This window comes from Schistocerca gregaria, chromosome 3, assembly GCF_023897955.1.
Source record: "Schistocerca gregaria isolate iqSchGreg1 chromosome 3, iqSchGreg1.2, whole genome shotgun sequence".
Taxonomy (NCBI): domain Eukaryota; kingdom Metazoa; phylum Arthropoda; class Insecta; order Orthoptera; family Acrididae; genus Schistocerca; species Schistocerca gregaria.
In genome coordinates, this window is record NC_064922.1 from 419,461,844 (window position 1) to 419,477,707 (window position 15,864).

Consider the following 15,864-nt stretch of genomic DNA (forward strand, 5'->3'; position numbering starts at 1 on the left):
CTCAAATTTCGGCGCAGGTCATGTAGAAATTCTACTAGCGCTGGGCCACCTGTTCCGCTGATGTAAAGTACGTACGGGGCAGTACGACGCGGTATCTAAACAAATGCAACGCCCATTTGGTTGTTAGAGCCTACCTTAAGGAATCGGTATCACACGTCTCATTGAAAAGGATAAATTTAAGAAAGATTTTTTTCTTTAAAATAATGGAGATTGATCTGGATAGCAGGTGGATTTAGTTAATTTGGGACTTTAGAGCAGCACTCCTGTCATTGATTATTGCACAAACAAATTATACTTGATTGTAATAACACCAAATATACGTGTTCACATGCCGAAAAGTAGTTTGTTCTGCAGAAATGCGCTGAAAAGTCACACGATTCGTTAACATTCGTAAAACTGTTAGAATGGTGTGCACCCATTACGGACACATTGTAATATTCTGAATGTCCCAGTTCCGCAAATGTGGTATTTGTTGCCTACAGACAACAAATGCATGTTTGGAGAAACTGTACTTTAATCCAAAGGGGTTCTAGCTCCAGAGTGTAGCTCTACAGTGGACTGAAAAAAGGGTAAATTATTCTGTCAATGGAAAAATGTGATGGCTATTGTTTTCTATATTTCAAAGAGTATGTATATCGTTACTGGTATCTTTGAAAGAGGAAATAACAGTGGACAGACGTAATTATGCTATGTTGTTGAAATATCTGCGTAGTGTGTTGAAGCAAAGGTGACTAGAATGACCACTGAAGAAAGTATTATCGCTTCAGCACAATATGCACATGTACTGTCGATTATTAAGGTGAACGCGTACGAACTGAGCTTCAAAATAGTTTACCAATCATCTCAGTTCTAATATTTGGTCCCCACTATCTAATATCAAAAGATGGCCCAAAAGGAAGAAATATTCATAGAGTGGAGCAGATAGATCTACTGCAAATAAATATCATACGTGGGTGGAAATAAATTTATTTTGTGAGTGAATAAATATACAATCTAATATTTAGCATTGTTCTGTAGTATCACATATCAAATTTTTTTGTTCTCTTCTTGTTTAAGTTGTTTATCGTCCATGTATCACTTCCATACATGGCTACACTCCATACAAATACTTTCAAAAAGTTCTTTCTGACACTTAAATCTATACTCGATGTTAACAAATTTCTCTTCTTCAGAAACGCTTTTCATGTTATTGCCAGTCTACATTTTACATCCTCCCTACTTCGACCATTATCATTTATTTTGCTTCCCAAATAGCCAAACTCTTTTAGCACTACTTTTGTTGATGTTCATCTTATATCCTCCTTTCAAGATACTGTCCATTACGTTCAACTGCTCTTTCAGGTCCTTTGCTGTCTTTGACGAAATTACAATATCTTCGCAAACCTCAAACTTGTTATTTCTTCTCCATGGCTTTTAATTCCTACTCCGAATTTTTCTTTTGTTTTCCTTACTACTTTCTGAGTATACAGACTGTATAACATCGGGGATAGGCTACAATCCTGTCTCGCTCCCTTTTCAGCCACTGCTTCCCTTTCGTGCCCCTCGACCACTGCCATCTGGTTTCTGTAGGAATTGTGAATAGCCTTTCGCTCCCTGTATTATGCCCCTGTCACCTTTAGAATTCGAAAGATAGTATTCCAGTCAACAATGTCAAAGCTTTCTCTAAGTCTACAAATGCTATACACGTAGGTTTCCCTTTCCTTTACCTATCTTCTGTGAAAAGTCGTAGGGTCAGTTTTGCCTCACGTGTGCCTACATTTCTGCGGAATCCAAAATGATCTTCCCTAAGGTCGGCTTCTACCGGTTTTTCCATTCTTCTCTACAAATTTCGTGTTATTATTTTGCAACCGTCACTTATTAAACTGATAGTTCGGTAATTTTCACACCTGTCAGCACCTGCTTTCTTAGGAATTGGGATTGTTATATTCTTCTTGAAGTCTGTCTCATACGTCTTGATCACGAGATGAAAGAGTTTTCTCAGGACTGGCTCTCCCAAGGCTTTCAGTAGCTTTAACGGTAAGTTGTCTACTCCCGGGGCCTTATTTCGACTTAAGTCTTTCAGTGATTTTTCAAATTCTTCAACCAGTATCATGTCTCCCTTCTCATTTTCCTCTACGTCTTCTTCCATTTCCACAATATTGTCGTCCAGGACGTCGCCTTTGTATAGACCCTCTACATACTCCTTCCACGTTTCTGCTTTCCCTTTTTGATTAGGACTGGTTTTCCAGCTGAGCTCTTGGTATTCATAAATGAGATTCTCTTTTCTCCAAAGAGCTCTTTAATTTTCCAACAGGTAATATCTATCTTACCGTTAGTGATATATGCTTCTACATCCTTACATTTCTTCTCTAGCCATTCTGGCTTAGTCCTTTTGCACTCTCTGTCGGTCTCATTTTTTAGACGTTTGTATTCCCCTTCGCCTGCTTCACTTATTGCATTTTTATATTTTCTCATTTCCTCGATTAAATTCAATATCTCTTGTTTTGCACACAGATTTTTACTAGCCCTCGTATTTTTACCTACTTGATCCTCTGCTGCTTTCAGCTTTCACTGTTTAATCCCGCAAAGCTTCTTCTGTTGTATTCCTTTCCCCTGTTCTTGTCAATCGTTCCCTAATGCTCCCTCTGAAACCCTCTACATCCTCTGGTCCTTTCAGTTTATCCAGGTCCCATCTCCTTAAATGCTTACCTTTTTGCAGTTTCTTCAGTTTTAATCTGCAGTTCATAACCATTAATTGGTTTGTCAGAGTCCACACCTGCCCCTGGAAATGTCATACAATTTAAAATCTGGTTCCTAAATGTCTGTTTAACCATTATATAATCAATCTGAAATATTCCGGTATCTCAAGGCCTCTTCCACGCATACAACCTTCTCTCATGACTCTTAAACGAAGTTTTATATATGATTAAATTATGCTCTGTACAAAGTTGTACCAGGCGGCTTCCTCTTTCATTGCTTTACCCTTATCCACATTTCCCTACTACTTTTCTTCCTCTCCCTTTTCCTACTATCGAATTCCAGTTCCCAATGACTAATAAATTTTCGGCTCTCTTAACAATCTGAATACTTTATTTTATTTCGTCATACACTTCGTCATTCTCCTCCTCATCTGCGGAGCTAGCTGGTGTATAAACTTGTACTACTGTGGTGGGTGTGGGCTTGGTGTCTATCTTTGCTACTATAATGCGTTCACTATGCCGTCCGTAGTAGCGTAACCGCGTTCCTATTCTTTTTACTCATTGTTAAATATACTCCTGCATTGATCCTATTTGATTTTGAATTTATAACCCTGTATTCACCTGACCAGAAGTCCTGTACCTCCTGCCACCGAACTTCACTAATTCCCACTATATCTGGCTTCAATCTATCCATTTCCCTTTTTAAATTTTCTGACCTACCGCCCGATCAAGGGATCTAACATGATGACGACGTCCTTCTGAGTTGTCCCTGCCCGGATATCCGAATAGGAGATTATTTTACTACCGGAATATTTTACCCAAGAGGATTGCATCATTGTTTAACTATACAGTAGAGCTGCATGCCCTCGGGAAGTATTACGGCTGTAGTTTCCCCTTGCTTTCAGCCATTCGCAGTACCTTCACAGCGAGGCCGTTTTGTTGATGTTGCAACGCCAGATCAGTCAATCACCCAGACAGCTGCTGCAACTACTGAAAAGGCTGCTGCCCCTCTTTGGGAACCACACTTCCGTCTCGGCTCTCAACAGATACCCCTCCCTTGTGGTTGCACCTGCGGTACGGCTATCTGTATCGCTGAGGAATGCAAGCCTCCCCACCAACGGCAAGGTGCGGGCTTCATGGCGGGGGAGGGTAGGGGGGGGGGGGGGGGGAGGACAAACTACTGTTCTGGAAAAAAATGTAATCTTCATTGTAAGGCGGCAAGATTTCGTTGCCATATATTTAATATTCTTGTAGATTTATATTTATATTTATATTAGATCACTGTTTACAATGTATTGAGAGGTAATGTTTTTGTAACATAACTGGGATTCGTCTCCAGCAGCGCAAACATAGACCCTGTGTGTCCAGGAGGGAGCGGAACCTCTCTCCAGGGATCGATTGACAGCAGTTCCCTGCTGGGAAAGACGGTTCCCTCCAGGCATCGAGCTAGAAACATTGCTGGCGAGAGCCACAGTGGAGAATCTGGTGGTTATATTTTAAGAAGTGTTGCTTTCGACACACTGAGAGCGTGAAGTCGTTTCTCCATGACAGAGCTCGATTGAAATTCTTTAGCGTTCTGTGGAGTCTGTCACACATTAAAGTGCTTCTTTGTGAGAGAAACCTTGAGTCGAATTTCTGTTCCTGTCTAGTAAGCAAACAGAACTCGTGATTCATGTTCTGTCTTGTATTGGGTAATTTCGGCCCTAGGAGTATTCGGACTGCGTGTTGCTTCGACTGTGTAGGTGCACAGTTACAAATGTACCACTACATCATCTGCATAGGGGCCAACGCCTCACCGAACAGATCATGAGAGCAGTACACCTGCTTTCTGTACTTCAATAAGTGATGCGCGCGTTCCTGTTCGGCAGATAGGGAAACACTCACAGTACATGTGTTGAATTCCATTCTCTTCCCCACTGAGCGTTTTCTGAAAGAACCACTCAGTTTGCAGGTCTGCCATTTCTCGCCACTAAGCAGTATCAGCCAACACTGTGTCCGTCTGTTAATGTGGAGGAAGGCATGGTATTAGGGAAGTCAAAGATACAGAATCACAGTTATTGAACTATATGAAAAAAACGTAAATTATTCACAAACTACGGTGCGTACACACTTCATTCAACATGAAAACGTCACTACAGGTATTCGGATCTAGGTTAAGACATATGCCTGCTGTGGCGTCACCGCCAGACACCACACTTGCTAGGTGGTAGCCTTTAAATCGGTCGCGGTCAGGTAGTATACGTCGGACCCGCGTGTCGCCACTATCAATGACTGCAGACCGAGCGCCGCCACACGGCAGGTCTAGAGAGTCTTCCTAGCACTCGCCCCAGTTGTACAGCCGACTTTGCTAGCGATGGTTCACTGACTTCTACGCTCTCATTTGCCGAGACGATAGTTAGCATAGCCTTCAGCTACGTCATTTGCTACGACCTAGCAAGGCGCCAGTATCCGTACTATTGATATTGTGAATCATGTACCATACAGAGCGACGTTCTCCATTAATGGATTAAAGTTAAGTATTCCACCAGCTACGCCCGTTTTTCTCAATTCTAATTCCCTTGTCATGTTCCAGACCTTACGCCAGCCTGCGTGGGCTAAAACGCGTGCATTCCGGCCTCCTTTAGGTATACGGGTTGGCTCTCCTGCCAACCACAACACCTGCCATCATTGGCGACGATGTGACGCAGACGAATAGCGAAATTCTGCATGACCCGCTAAAGTGTCGGAGCATCGATTCTGTCGATGACCTCGTGAATGGCTGTTTTGAACTCAGTAATCGCTTTGGAGTTATTGCTGTCGTCAATATAGCCCCACAAAAAGGAGCCGCATTGTGTTCAGATTCGGAGAATATTGCAGCCAATCGAGGCTCATGCCAGTGGCCTCTGGGTGCCCCGGAACCAGAATGCCGTTCCCGAAGTGATCCTCCAGGATATCAAACACTCTCCTGCTTCGATGGGGTCGAGCTCCGTTCTTGCATGAACAACATCTTGTCGAAATCAGGTTCTATTTAGATAATGGGAATGAAATCATATTCCAAAATCTTCACGATTATTCCATGACTGGACATTGAACATCACACAGTCACCCCTTGAGTGTCAAGAGACTTCTCGATCGCGAAATGTAGATTCTCAGTTCCCCAAATGCGCCAATTTTGTTTACTGACGAATCCATCCAAATGAAAGTGGGCTTCGCAGCTAAACCAAACCACGCACATGCATATACTAATTCCCACCATGCTACGCGGCCAACCATGCAGTTTGAGCGCTCTAACGCATACCGTTTCACGTAGTTTAATAATTGTCACTCTATATATCCTGCTAATCTCTAAATTACATACAGGGTAGAATACGAGGTTTTGTATTTCATATTTGTACAATTTTTCGCACTCTACATGTTTTTTGAGAGTAAATAATATACGGTATTTACATTGTGCTTCACACTAGTAGCATCCCGTTTGGAATCATTGTTCTGATGCGTTAAACTTCGGTTTATAGAAACGCCTGGGTGTAGGTTGTCAAAGGCAGGGTCATCTTAATCATTTGTAGTCGTGAGAATTCTGTTGTGGAGAGGACATTAAGAACCAAAAAATATAGACGCCATATCATACATATAACTCATGGTTTTAAATAGAATAATTTTGACCCTGTCAGGATAGTTCACAAAATCAGAGTTTTTGAAAGTAGTTGGGGACTTATCCTTTCAGCATAAATTTGTTGCTGTCAGAGAGTGTAGGAAAACTGGCTACTAGTCAGTTATAAAATTAGATTTCAATTGTATAGAAATACTACTAACTTGGTCACAGTTTCAATTTTGTTCTATAATTCACGTAGAACAATTATTGATATATGTTTTGCGGTTTGCTAATCTTTTCTTTTCGGAATTTTTGAAGTGGAATCTGGCTCCACACATTTTTTTCCAATGGTGTTTTTTTTGTTTTGGAGGTTATGCTAGTACAGAAATTCGTATAGCTCAAGATTAGAGAAAGTTAAAATGCTGTAATGTGTTAGTACATATAGGTACTATCAGCCATTTTTGAAGTCCAGATAGTGAGTCGTACTTTATATGCTTTATGTTTACTCTCATTATATCTATGTACGTGAGGAGAGTTGGAAGATGTGTCACTGCTGAGACGAAGTAAAGCATGTAACGCTAGTGAATAGAATAAATCAGGAAACGGCGACCACCTGGCACAAAAACGCTAATTACAGAACAATATTTTGTGTGATGTGGACAGTATCATTCTGGCTGGATGGGCAGCTCCAGAAAACGAGTTGCAATGTGCAGACGATACTGGTTATAATAATGCAGTGGGGGAGTGGGGGGGAGGGGGGGGGGGGAGCGCACTCAGAAGCCAAAGAAGGGAGACGTAGACACGTGGGGACGATCCGTAACTACCAGGTTGATGAGTGGACGGGTCCTATAGCCTAAAAACATCGAGGAGAAATTTTTGTAGGTCACCACCATCCATGTTAATCCTATAGAAAAACAGCGCCTGGAAATGTTTAATCAAAAGTTCAAATAGCTCTGAGCACTATGGGAGTCAACATCTGTGGTAATTAGTCCCCTAGAACTTAGAACTACTTAAACCTAACTAACCTAAGGACATCACACACATCCATGGCCGAGGCAGGATTCGAACCTGCGACCGTAGCAGTCGCGCGGTTCCGGACTCAGCGCCTAGAACCGCGAGACCACCGCGGCCGGCAATGTTTAATCGGGAATAGGCAGGATCACCAGAGCGTAGACTTCAGCTCACCGGTTTAGGTGGAGCCAGAGAAACATTCAGTAGAAAGATAAGGAATGACGCACTGCGCATTCTCGATTACTTAGGAGGAATGAAGCAAGACAGAGCAACAACCGCAACACGTTTACAGACAAAAATCGAAAATCTTGATAAAGTAATACAGGAAAGACAGAAACAGATAAAGAAAGTGGGACAAGAAATGGGAAATAAGATTGTACAGATGGAAAACCAAATGACGGTGCTCCATACTGAGTTAAAACGGAAATCTTGGAGGCTAGAAAACAGGCGAGGAATGTCAAAATTATCGCAAGAGGTGCTAACCGAACTGCACAGGAGACACGCGAGGAAACTCGGAGTATTACCAAAGCTGGGAAAACGGTGCTAAACAAAATTCAGACCGAATAAAGAAACTGTAAGGAGACAGAACAGCATTTAGGCCAACTGACGGCTGAAGCTCGAGACACGAAACAGAAGGATATAGAGAAACGTCCAGAGAAGAGAATCCTTCAGCCGCGCGGGATTAGCCGAGCGGTCTCAGCCGCGACAGTCATGGACTGTGCGGCTGGTCCCGGCGGAGGTTCGAGTCCTCCCTCGGGCATGGGTGTGTGTGTTTGTCCTTAGGATAATTTAGGTTAAGTAGTGTGTAAGCTTGGGGACTGATGAACTTAGCAGTTAAGTGCCATAAGATTTCACGCACATTTGAACATTTTTGACAGACTCCCGCAGATCTGCGAGAGCAAAGAATCCTCTGTGGAATCAGTGTGAAACGTACAGGAAATGGACACGTGTGGACGCGGTGTCATGTATACAGAAGGAAACAATGTGACCTCGACATAACGTGCCAGTGGTATTTGGCGATAGTAAATGTACGGCGTACAGGGATCTGACAAGTGTCAGAAGCTAACTCATCAAGTGAAAGTCCGATTTAGATGTGTCCACACGATACTGAACCGATACGAGAAATACGGTCGAATAGGGAATCAAAGCACCAGCAAAACGGCATTCCACTACGAAGACGTGACTCGAGCATCATGGGCATGAGTGGGCCACACCACCAGGTGCAGGAAGCACGGCAGGGAAGCACGCGTCCTTGAGAGACACACGAAGTACTGTGACTGACAGACAAGACACCGAAGTGGCGTTTCACTATGAACGTTACCCCTCAGTTAGCACGTTACAGCACTACAAGGAAGACGGGAACAGTCTACATCCTCTCACATTTCTAGAGAAGTTCGAGGATGCTTTACCTTTATACTGGCCAGCGCAGAAAAAGTTAGATTATGTGCACACCTAGAAAAACCATGAAAAATATCAAAAAACATGCACAACATAAAACGAGTTTACACAGGCGTTCTTGACTTGCTACTGGTCACGCACCACCCAAAACAAAATAAACACGAGCTTGTGATACACAGAAATGTGAAGTCTTCTGGATTTAAAAGCCTGGTAAAGTTTTTCGATCAGATGACTAAGAAGATCAGTGCCTGCCGTACCGTGTAGCGACTGCGACATCATCCGCTTATGCTTCACAAAACTGCCGCTACCACATGAACAAGTATTGACAGGCAGACTACGTCGAAGCATTCCGCGAAATTTTCCTGAATTAGTGCTGAATGAAGGACAGGCATTCAGCAAAAGACAGCGAGAGGCAAACTTTGAACAACCGTGAAATTACAATAATCAGGGCAATTTTAAGAAGTCAAACAGCTGGAAAGCTAACGAGAGCAGGCCACACCTCAACATTCCACAACTGCGGAACCAGAACGACAATGGGATGAACTGGAATGGCATTCAACGAAATAATGGGTCGCATTTTCAGTGTAATGAGACTGTGCAAAATGAGACGCAGTTAGCGGTTCAGATCATGGAGGTCAGTTCAGCGAACCTTGGCTGCGCACAGCGGTGAGAAGGAAGGCAGGTTTGATTAGAACGCGAAGAAGGCAAGACTTCAAACAGACCTGCAACGGAAATCAGAAGCAGTCATCTGCAAATGTTAGACTGCGATGGCATTTCAGAAATATTGATAGATGTAACTGCGACAAAGAGCAACCATGACTCGTAACTGATCATACAAAGCTCAGATGGTGAGATCATAGTGGGGGCAGTTTTAGATTGTGGCAGTCAGTTGTTAGCTCCGAAGCATGATATAACACAGGTTAAAAAAAAAAGTCTCCCAAATTAAATGTTCAGAAAACCAAAATGCATGGCGCGCGATATTAGGAAAATCTATTGAGATCAGTAGGCAAACCAGATTGGAATTTACATGCCAAGGGCACAGCCTAGCAGCAACCTTCTTCTTGGTATGTACATTAGACACAGGAATAGTTACAGGACTGGACTTCTTGAGTGAAAAGAAAGCAGTAACGGAGACGGTGACGCTAGGAGTGAAGGGTGACGTCAATATTCGGTTTGAGGGGCAAGTTACGAAGGGAAAGATTCCTTCGAGCTGCCTCAAAATGGAGAATGAGAACACCGTTAAGAGTTACTCGACCAGCGTCCGAGGTATAACAGGCGATCAAATGCGACGGATGGGGACAAGGTGTCACTGTTAGACATTCACCAGAATATAGACGTGAAGTTAGCCGAGCTTACAGGGGTGACAGAGACTGAGATGTCGGAACTGAAGTATTCTTGTCAAAAACGTGGTTCTATTAAGAAATTCCATTTGACGGTTTAGTGTACAAACACAGAAACCTTTCCGAATGCCGCCATATTCAATTCGACTAGGTTACAGAAAGGTTTTTCTGGAGCTGCACAAGTACACAGCACAACGCTACTCCCATCGAAGAGAGTGTTGAAAAACAAACACCCGCCGGAGTTGATCAAGCCTCTAGTGGATTTCCCACCCGGCACTCGGCTGCAACACAAAGAAAATGTGAAGCAAGCACTCCGCAATGTCCGTGTTATAGGACACAGACGAAAAGCAAGGGCTGAAAATACGGCAACAGTTAGGAAATTTCACATTGAACAAATGGTTCTCCCGAAAGCCCGTCTGTTGTCGCATCATCTTTACTGACATGACCTGCCCGACTTTTACTAAACATACTTGTGCATATCGTGCAGTTTTACTGCAAAAAAGGATGGCCAGGTGAATCTCATAATTATGTAAGTGTAGGGGAAATTTCAGTTATCGGTAATCAATTCAAACTACTAATGTACGAAATGGGTCAAAGTGATAAGCTTACGATGGAACACGTCGATTTAACTCCCGCAGTCGATAAAAAGTGGACATATACTCTAATTTACATTATTAGTAATGGTCAATGTTCAAAAAATCATACTGGAGAAAGCGACCGCTGGCGGAGTTTCCAGATGAGCACATTTTACGTACCATGAGGGCCAAGTAGGGCAGCGCAGACATGGCAACTCCGGCAATGGCCCATTCGACGCAGGCCGCTATCTGGCGCAGGCATGTGGGGTGCACCTCGACGCTCTGCAGGTTGGCAACACTGAAGCTGATCGTTGTGCTAAACTGCATCACCATTATCATCGCCACGAGGGCTGGACCAGCGATGTCCACTGTGAAACAAGCACAACTACTGCCAGCAGCTATGTAATGCCATACAAGTGTCGCAGCCATAGGATGAAGACACTTCCAAGAAAAAAAGCAAGCAACTCCTCAAGTGTAAATAAGAGTATCTTATAGCACCGAGTGCTATTCATAGCTAAATTACTTAAATTCATAATGTAATATACTTTTGTCAAGATGATTGCATTATCTGGCTGTGTACTGAGAAGAATATCAACAATCGATAAACGAGGAAAGTCTATGTAATCAATATACATTTTCTTTAATGCATTCGTTTCTCACCACTCACCAGATATTAACTATGCCACTGAGTTTCTGAATTAAATTCAGACGTGGAACCAAAGAAATTAACATTATCCTTTCATTTTGTGACAGAATGTAACCAAGGATTCCTCCTAGTTTTACATCTGTTAATGACATTTGGTCTAATTCTGTTTTTAGCTGATTAATTTTTCTTGAAGCAGAAAAGCATCTCACTGACTTTATTGTATCTGCTACAAATCTAAGTCTCTTTATTCATACCATTTATTTGTGTATTCCTTGAAATGTGTACAGTAAATGCTGTTGTTCGATTTCCATTACTGTCATAATGACTTTAATCATAACATTCTTGATTTATAATGTGACATTTCGATTGTGGAAGTTCTGTTCATAGTGAGTATTATTTTTGACATGTTGGGATCAACTGTAATATCTGAGAGACATTTTAGTTACTGAAATAAATCAGTTTTCAATGTTTTATGAATTATGTGAGATACAGTACTGAATTCAATGGCATAAGTATAGAAGACTATAAGATATGATACATTAAATAATTTAGTTATAAGGATGTATTGTCTATAACTAACTTGCAGAGTGTCTAAGCATATAAATCATCACAAATGTGAGATAAAGGAAAAAGGGGGCTACATAATTTGTAACGAATTTATCTGTAAATATAGAGTTGTCTGGATTAGAACTATGGTATCAATTGCGTTTTATGATCTAGAAACATGAAATAAAAGAAAAATTGTATTATCTGTCTCAAAAGTAACACAACAGTATGAAATCAGTTTGTAATCCCAATATAACTTTAAAAATCACAAACACAAATATTGATTAAAGCATCAGTGAGGGTTTTATTGGGACCAGAAGCACCAGGCGGAATATTCTATGGTTACAGTAAAAACAAATTTGAGTATATATAAATTTATCATTGAAAAAATTATAAAGAAACTTGATATTTATATTAAATGAATTTTGTTGTTCCATTTCATGTGCATTGTAGACGAATACTGAAAGAGTAACAAGTAACATGTGCAAAGCCCTAAAACATAATTTTCAGAAATGGAACTTTCTTGATATATGTTTATCACACTTACTAACTTAACCAAACTGAATTTAATCACCATGAACCATCTGACATATACTGCTTGATAATGTCCTCCTCCAGGATTTTCCATACTTTTCTCATGTCATGAACCAACGTGCCTCTTGGTAGCTGTTTTGGTCTTCTATCTCCTCTTAAAATCAACTGAAATAACTGTTTTGAGCTATCATCAATTCCCCTGCTACATGTCTCACCTACCCACATTTTATTTTCATCACAAAATTATGTCTCAAACTCCAGCCTGTCCCCTATTCCACTTGTTTGTTTTCATATCCCTTCTAGTAATTCCCAATAATACATTTATACATCTTACCCTCAGAAACTACAGGGTTTTGAAAGATTTCACATTAATATTTAACATAAGTGAAATTGATACTGCACACTGATGGTAAACTTTACGTTTCGGACATATTGAAAACCAAAGTTTCAAAAACGGTTCAAGTTACCAAAGGACTTGAGATAATTTTTATTGTTCTGTTTCTTTCGTTTCCTAGCAATGTATCCAAATATTAGCAAAACCAAGGTGATTCAGGTATCATTTCCTCTGCAGTCTCTTAGTTTAGGAACCTTGAAGCTTCTTTTAGAGCTGCTAATAAGAGTTTCTGTTGCGAGTTAATTATTCTCCTATGTCTTGCTGTTAACTGTTGCGCAAGTTGTCGATATATACTTTCGATGTATCTTTTTTCAAATTATATGGTAGTAATCACCCTTTGCTCTATCAGTCGGCTGTATTTTGTCCAGGCATGTTGTATGTGAATGAATTGAATTAAATTGCACTCCTTCAAACGTCACCAAATAGTAAACCAGAATTTATCAAGAGGTTATGCGTCCAGATAACTCAAGCAGCAAACTGGATAGGCTTTCTGTCAGTTTTATAAAGGAGCTCACAAACAGTTCAGTGTCATGTCAACAAATAGTCCGAAGCAGCACCAATTTGTTGTTAGTAAATGAAAATCGTGCAACTATTTTATTATCAGTCGAAGTATATAAGAAAGGTCATTTACGTGCTTTTAACTTAACACATAGTAGATTTTAGTCTGATATCTATAGATTCTATTATCTCACAGTTGGAACTTTTTTCAGACGATAATCATCGAAATGACAATAACGTGTCTTGATGCTTTAAACTACACTTAACATTGAAGTCAGTGAAGTCATATTCAGTAGCAACCGGGCAGGAAACTGACAGGAAGAGAGACTGAACGTCATTTCTTGTACTGAGAAAGGCCTCGGAAAATAAATTTTTGTAGGTAAGAATGTCAGCAGCAACATAACCAGCAAAGAGTGAATTGCAAGTCTGCTAGCCAAATTCTTAAAAAACTAGAAAAGCTGTGTGTGGAAGAGATCAGATTTAACAGCGTAGGTTTGCAGATAACTTTATTCAGTTACAAATACGATTCTGGTAAGTCGGTTACTCAAAACTGTATTTAGATTCAAGAATACGAGGATGGTTAGGCAGCAGAAGGCGAATCTCAGAAAGAGAGGTGGTTTATTTCTCGAATTCTTGTAATGTTGTCGTCGAAACTTCACTTACGTAGTGCATGGGATGAGGTAGCAACATCCAACAAAAATCTCGTCTCATTATTTGAACGTTTGCGCCTGCAAGAAAAGAGATCAAAGGAGACAGAACCGTCAAACATATGCCCAGATGCTGTTATCTCAAAACAAAATAAATAGTTTGTCAAAGCAAGTCAGCAGGAAAAGTTTACGATTCAATGTTTTACATGCGGCGAAAATTTGTATGTAAAGAAATATCGCAGGAATAAAGCACGTGCGAAACATTTGGCATATTATAGATAAAATTATTCATGTAAAAACTGAAAACAAAAGGGTCATTTTGACATGAATGCCCACACGCAACATTAAAAAGAAATGGGACAAGTGAACATCCCGACAGTTATATTTCAAGCACTAGTCACCGTTGGATTATGTATTGTCACGCAAATGACATAAATTTGCACTCAGATCCAGAAAATATTTGTAGCAAGATTTTGGCATTACGCAACACAAGACGTTTAGATGGGACTGATTAATAAATTATTTAAAATTAAGTCAATGCAGGAAAATGTTGACTGTTGATGCTACTGAATTAGAAGCAACTGTAGTGAGAGATGTCGAATTAGAGGTTTTCGATGGAGAGCAGTATCATTTTTTCAAATTTTATTTACACGTCTAGTTCCGTAGGAACAAATCGAGGAGAAAATATCCAAGGTCATGGAACGTATCAGTACATGAAATCACAACATAAAAGTAAGAACAGGTAAAATAAAATGTTTATGAACAAAAAAAAGTCAAGCCATAGGTTTAAGTAAACGCAGTCAAAAATATAACATAAGAATCAGCACAATTTTTCAAGGGACTCCTCAACAGAATAGGAGTGACATATGGGGAAACTCTTCAGTTTCGATTTGAAACCGCGTGGATTACTGCTAAGATTTTTGAATTCTTCTTGTAGCTTATTGAAAATAGATGCAGCAGTATCCTTCATACCTTTCTGCACAAGGATTAAGGAAGTGCGATCCAAATGCAGATTTAATTTCCGCCGAGTATTAACAGAGTACTTTATAAAGCCTCATAAAAGAAAAAAAACTTACTGCAGTACTAAAATCAAACAGCTTGATCAATCATCAAAATTGTAAAGCCTCCTCTGAGGCTCAACGGACAAAGTTATCATAATTTCGTATGGGAAGTTCTATCTTATCTGTTAACAGAACAGCTGTGTGACAATACATGTAATTCATGTATGATGGAGGACCCCATCATTTTATTGTTAATGTCTGTTGGCTTCTAGAGAAGAGTTCGTTGACAGATCGGTAGGTAGAGTTGGACTAGTTGCCTGGTCTTCAATTTCTACTGATCTAAACCGACTGGGCTTATATTTGCGGGGGCTTTTGAAAACTCTTGTGTGTGGAAACCCAGAACAAATTTTCAGACAGAAGTGCAACCCTTCCGCAAACTGCTGCAATTTCAAAGCTGGGCCATCAACAAGCGTCCGCGTGCGAACCATTCAACGAAACATCATCGGTATGGAGATTCGGATCCGAAGGCCCACCTGTGTACCCTTGATGACTGCATGACATAAAGCTTTTTGATTCACCTAGGCCCGTCAACACGGACATAGGTTTGTTGATGACTGGAAACATGCTGCCTGGTCGGACAAGTCTGCTTTCGAACTGCATCGAGCGGATGGACATGTACGGGTACGGAGAAAACCTCATGAATCCATGAACCCTACATGTCACCAGGTGACTGTTCAAGCTGGAGGAGGCTCTGTAATGGTGTGGGGTGTGTGCAGTTAGAGTGATATGGGACCCCTGCTACGTCTAGACACGACTCTGACAGGTGACATATACGTAAGCATCATGTCTGACCACCCACATCCATTCATGTCCATTGTGCATTCCGACGGACTTCGGCAATTCCAGCAGGAAAATGCGACACCCCACACGTCCAGAATTGCCACAGAGTGATTTGAGAAACACTTTTCTGAGTTTAAACACTTCCGATGGCCACCAAACTCCCCAGACATGAACATTACTGAGCA

The 15,864-nt window shown here is 41.0% G+C and overlaps 1 protein-coding gene across 1 annotated transcript in view; it reads right to left on the reverse strand.

Moving 5' to 3' along the window:
* Positions 1 to 15,864, reverse strand: part of LOC126355397 (solute carrier family 22 member 7-like) — a 134,603-nt gene that overhangs the window by 16,288 nt on the left and 102,451 nt on the right. Inside the window, exon 6 of the mRNA XM_050005695.1 lies at positions 10,754 to 10,941. Within this exon, the coding sequence (XP_049861652.1) occupies positions 10,754 to 10,941 (188 nt within the window). The remainder of the gene's footprint in view (positions 1 to 10,753; positions 10,942 to 15,864) is intronic.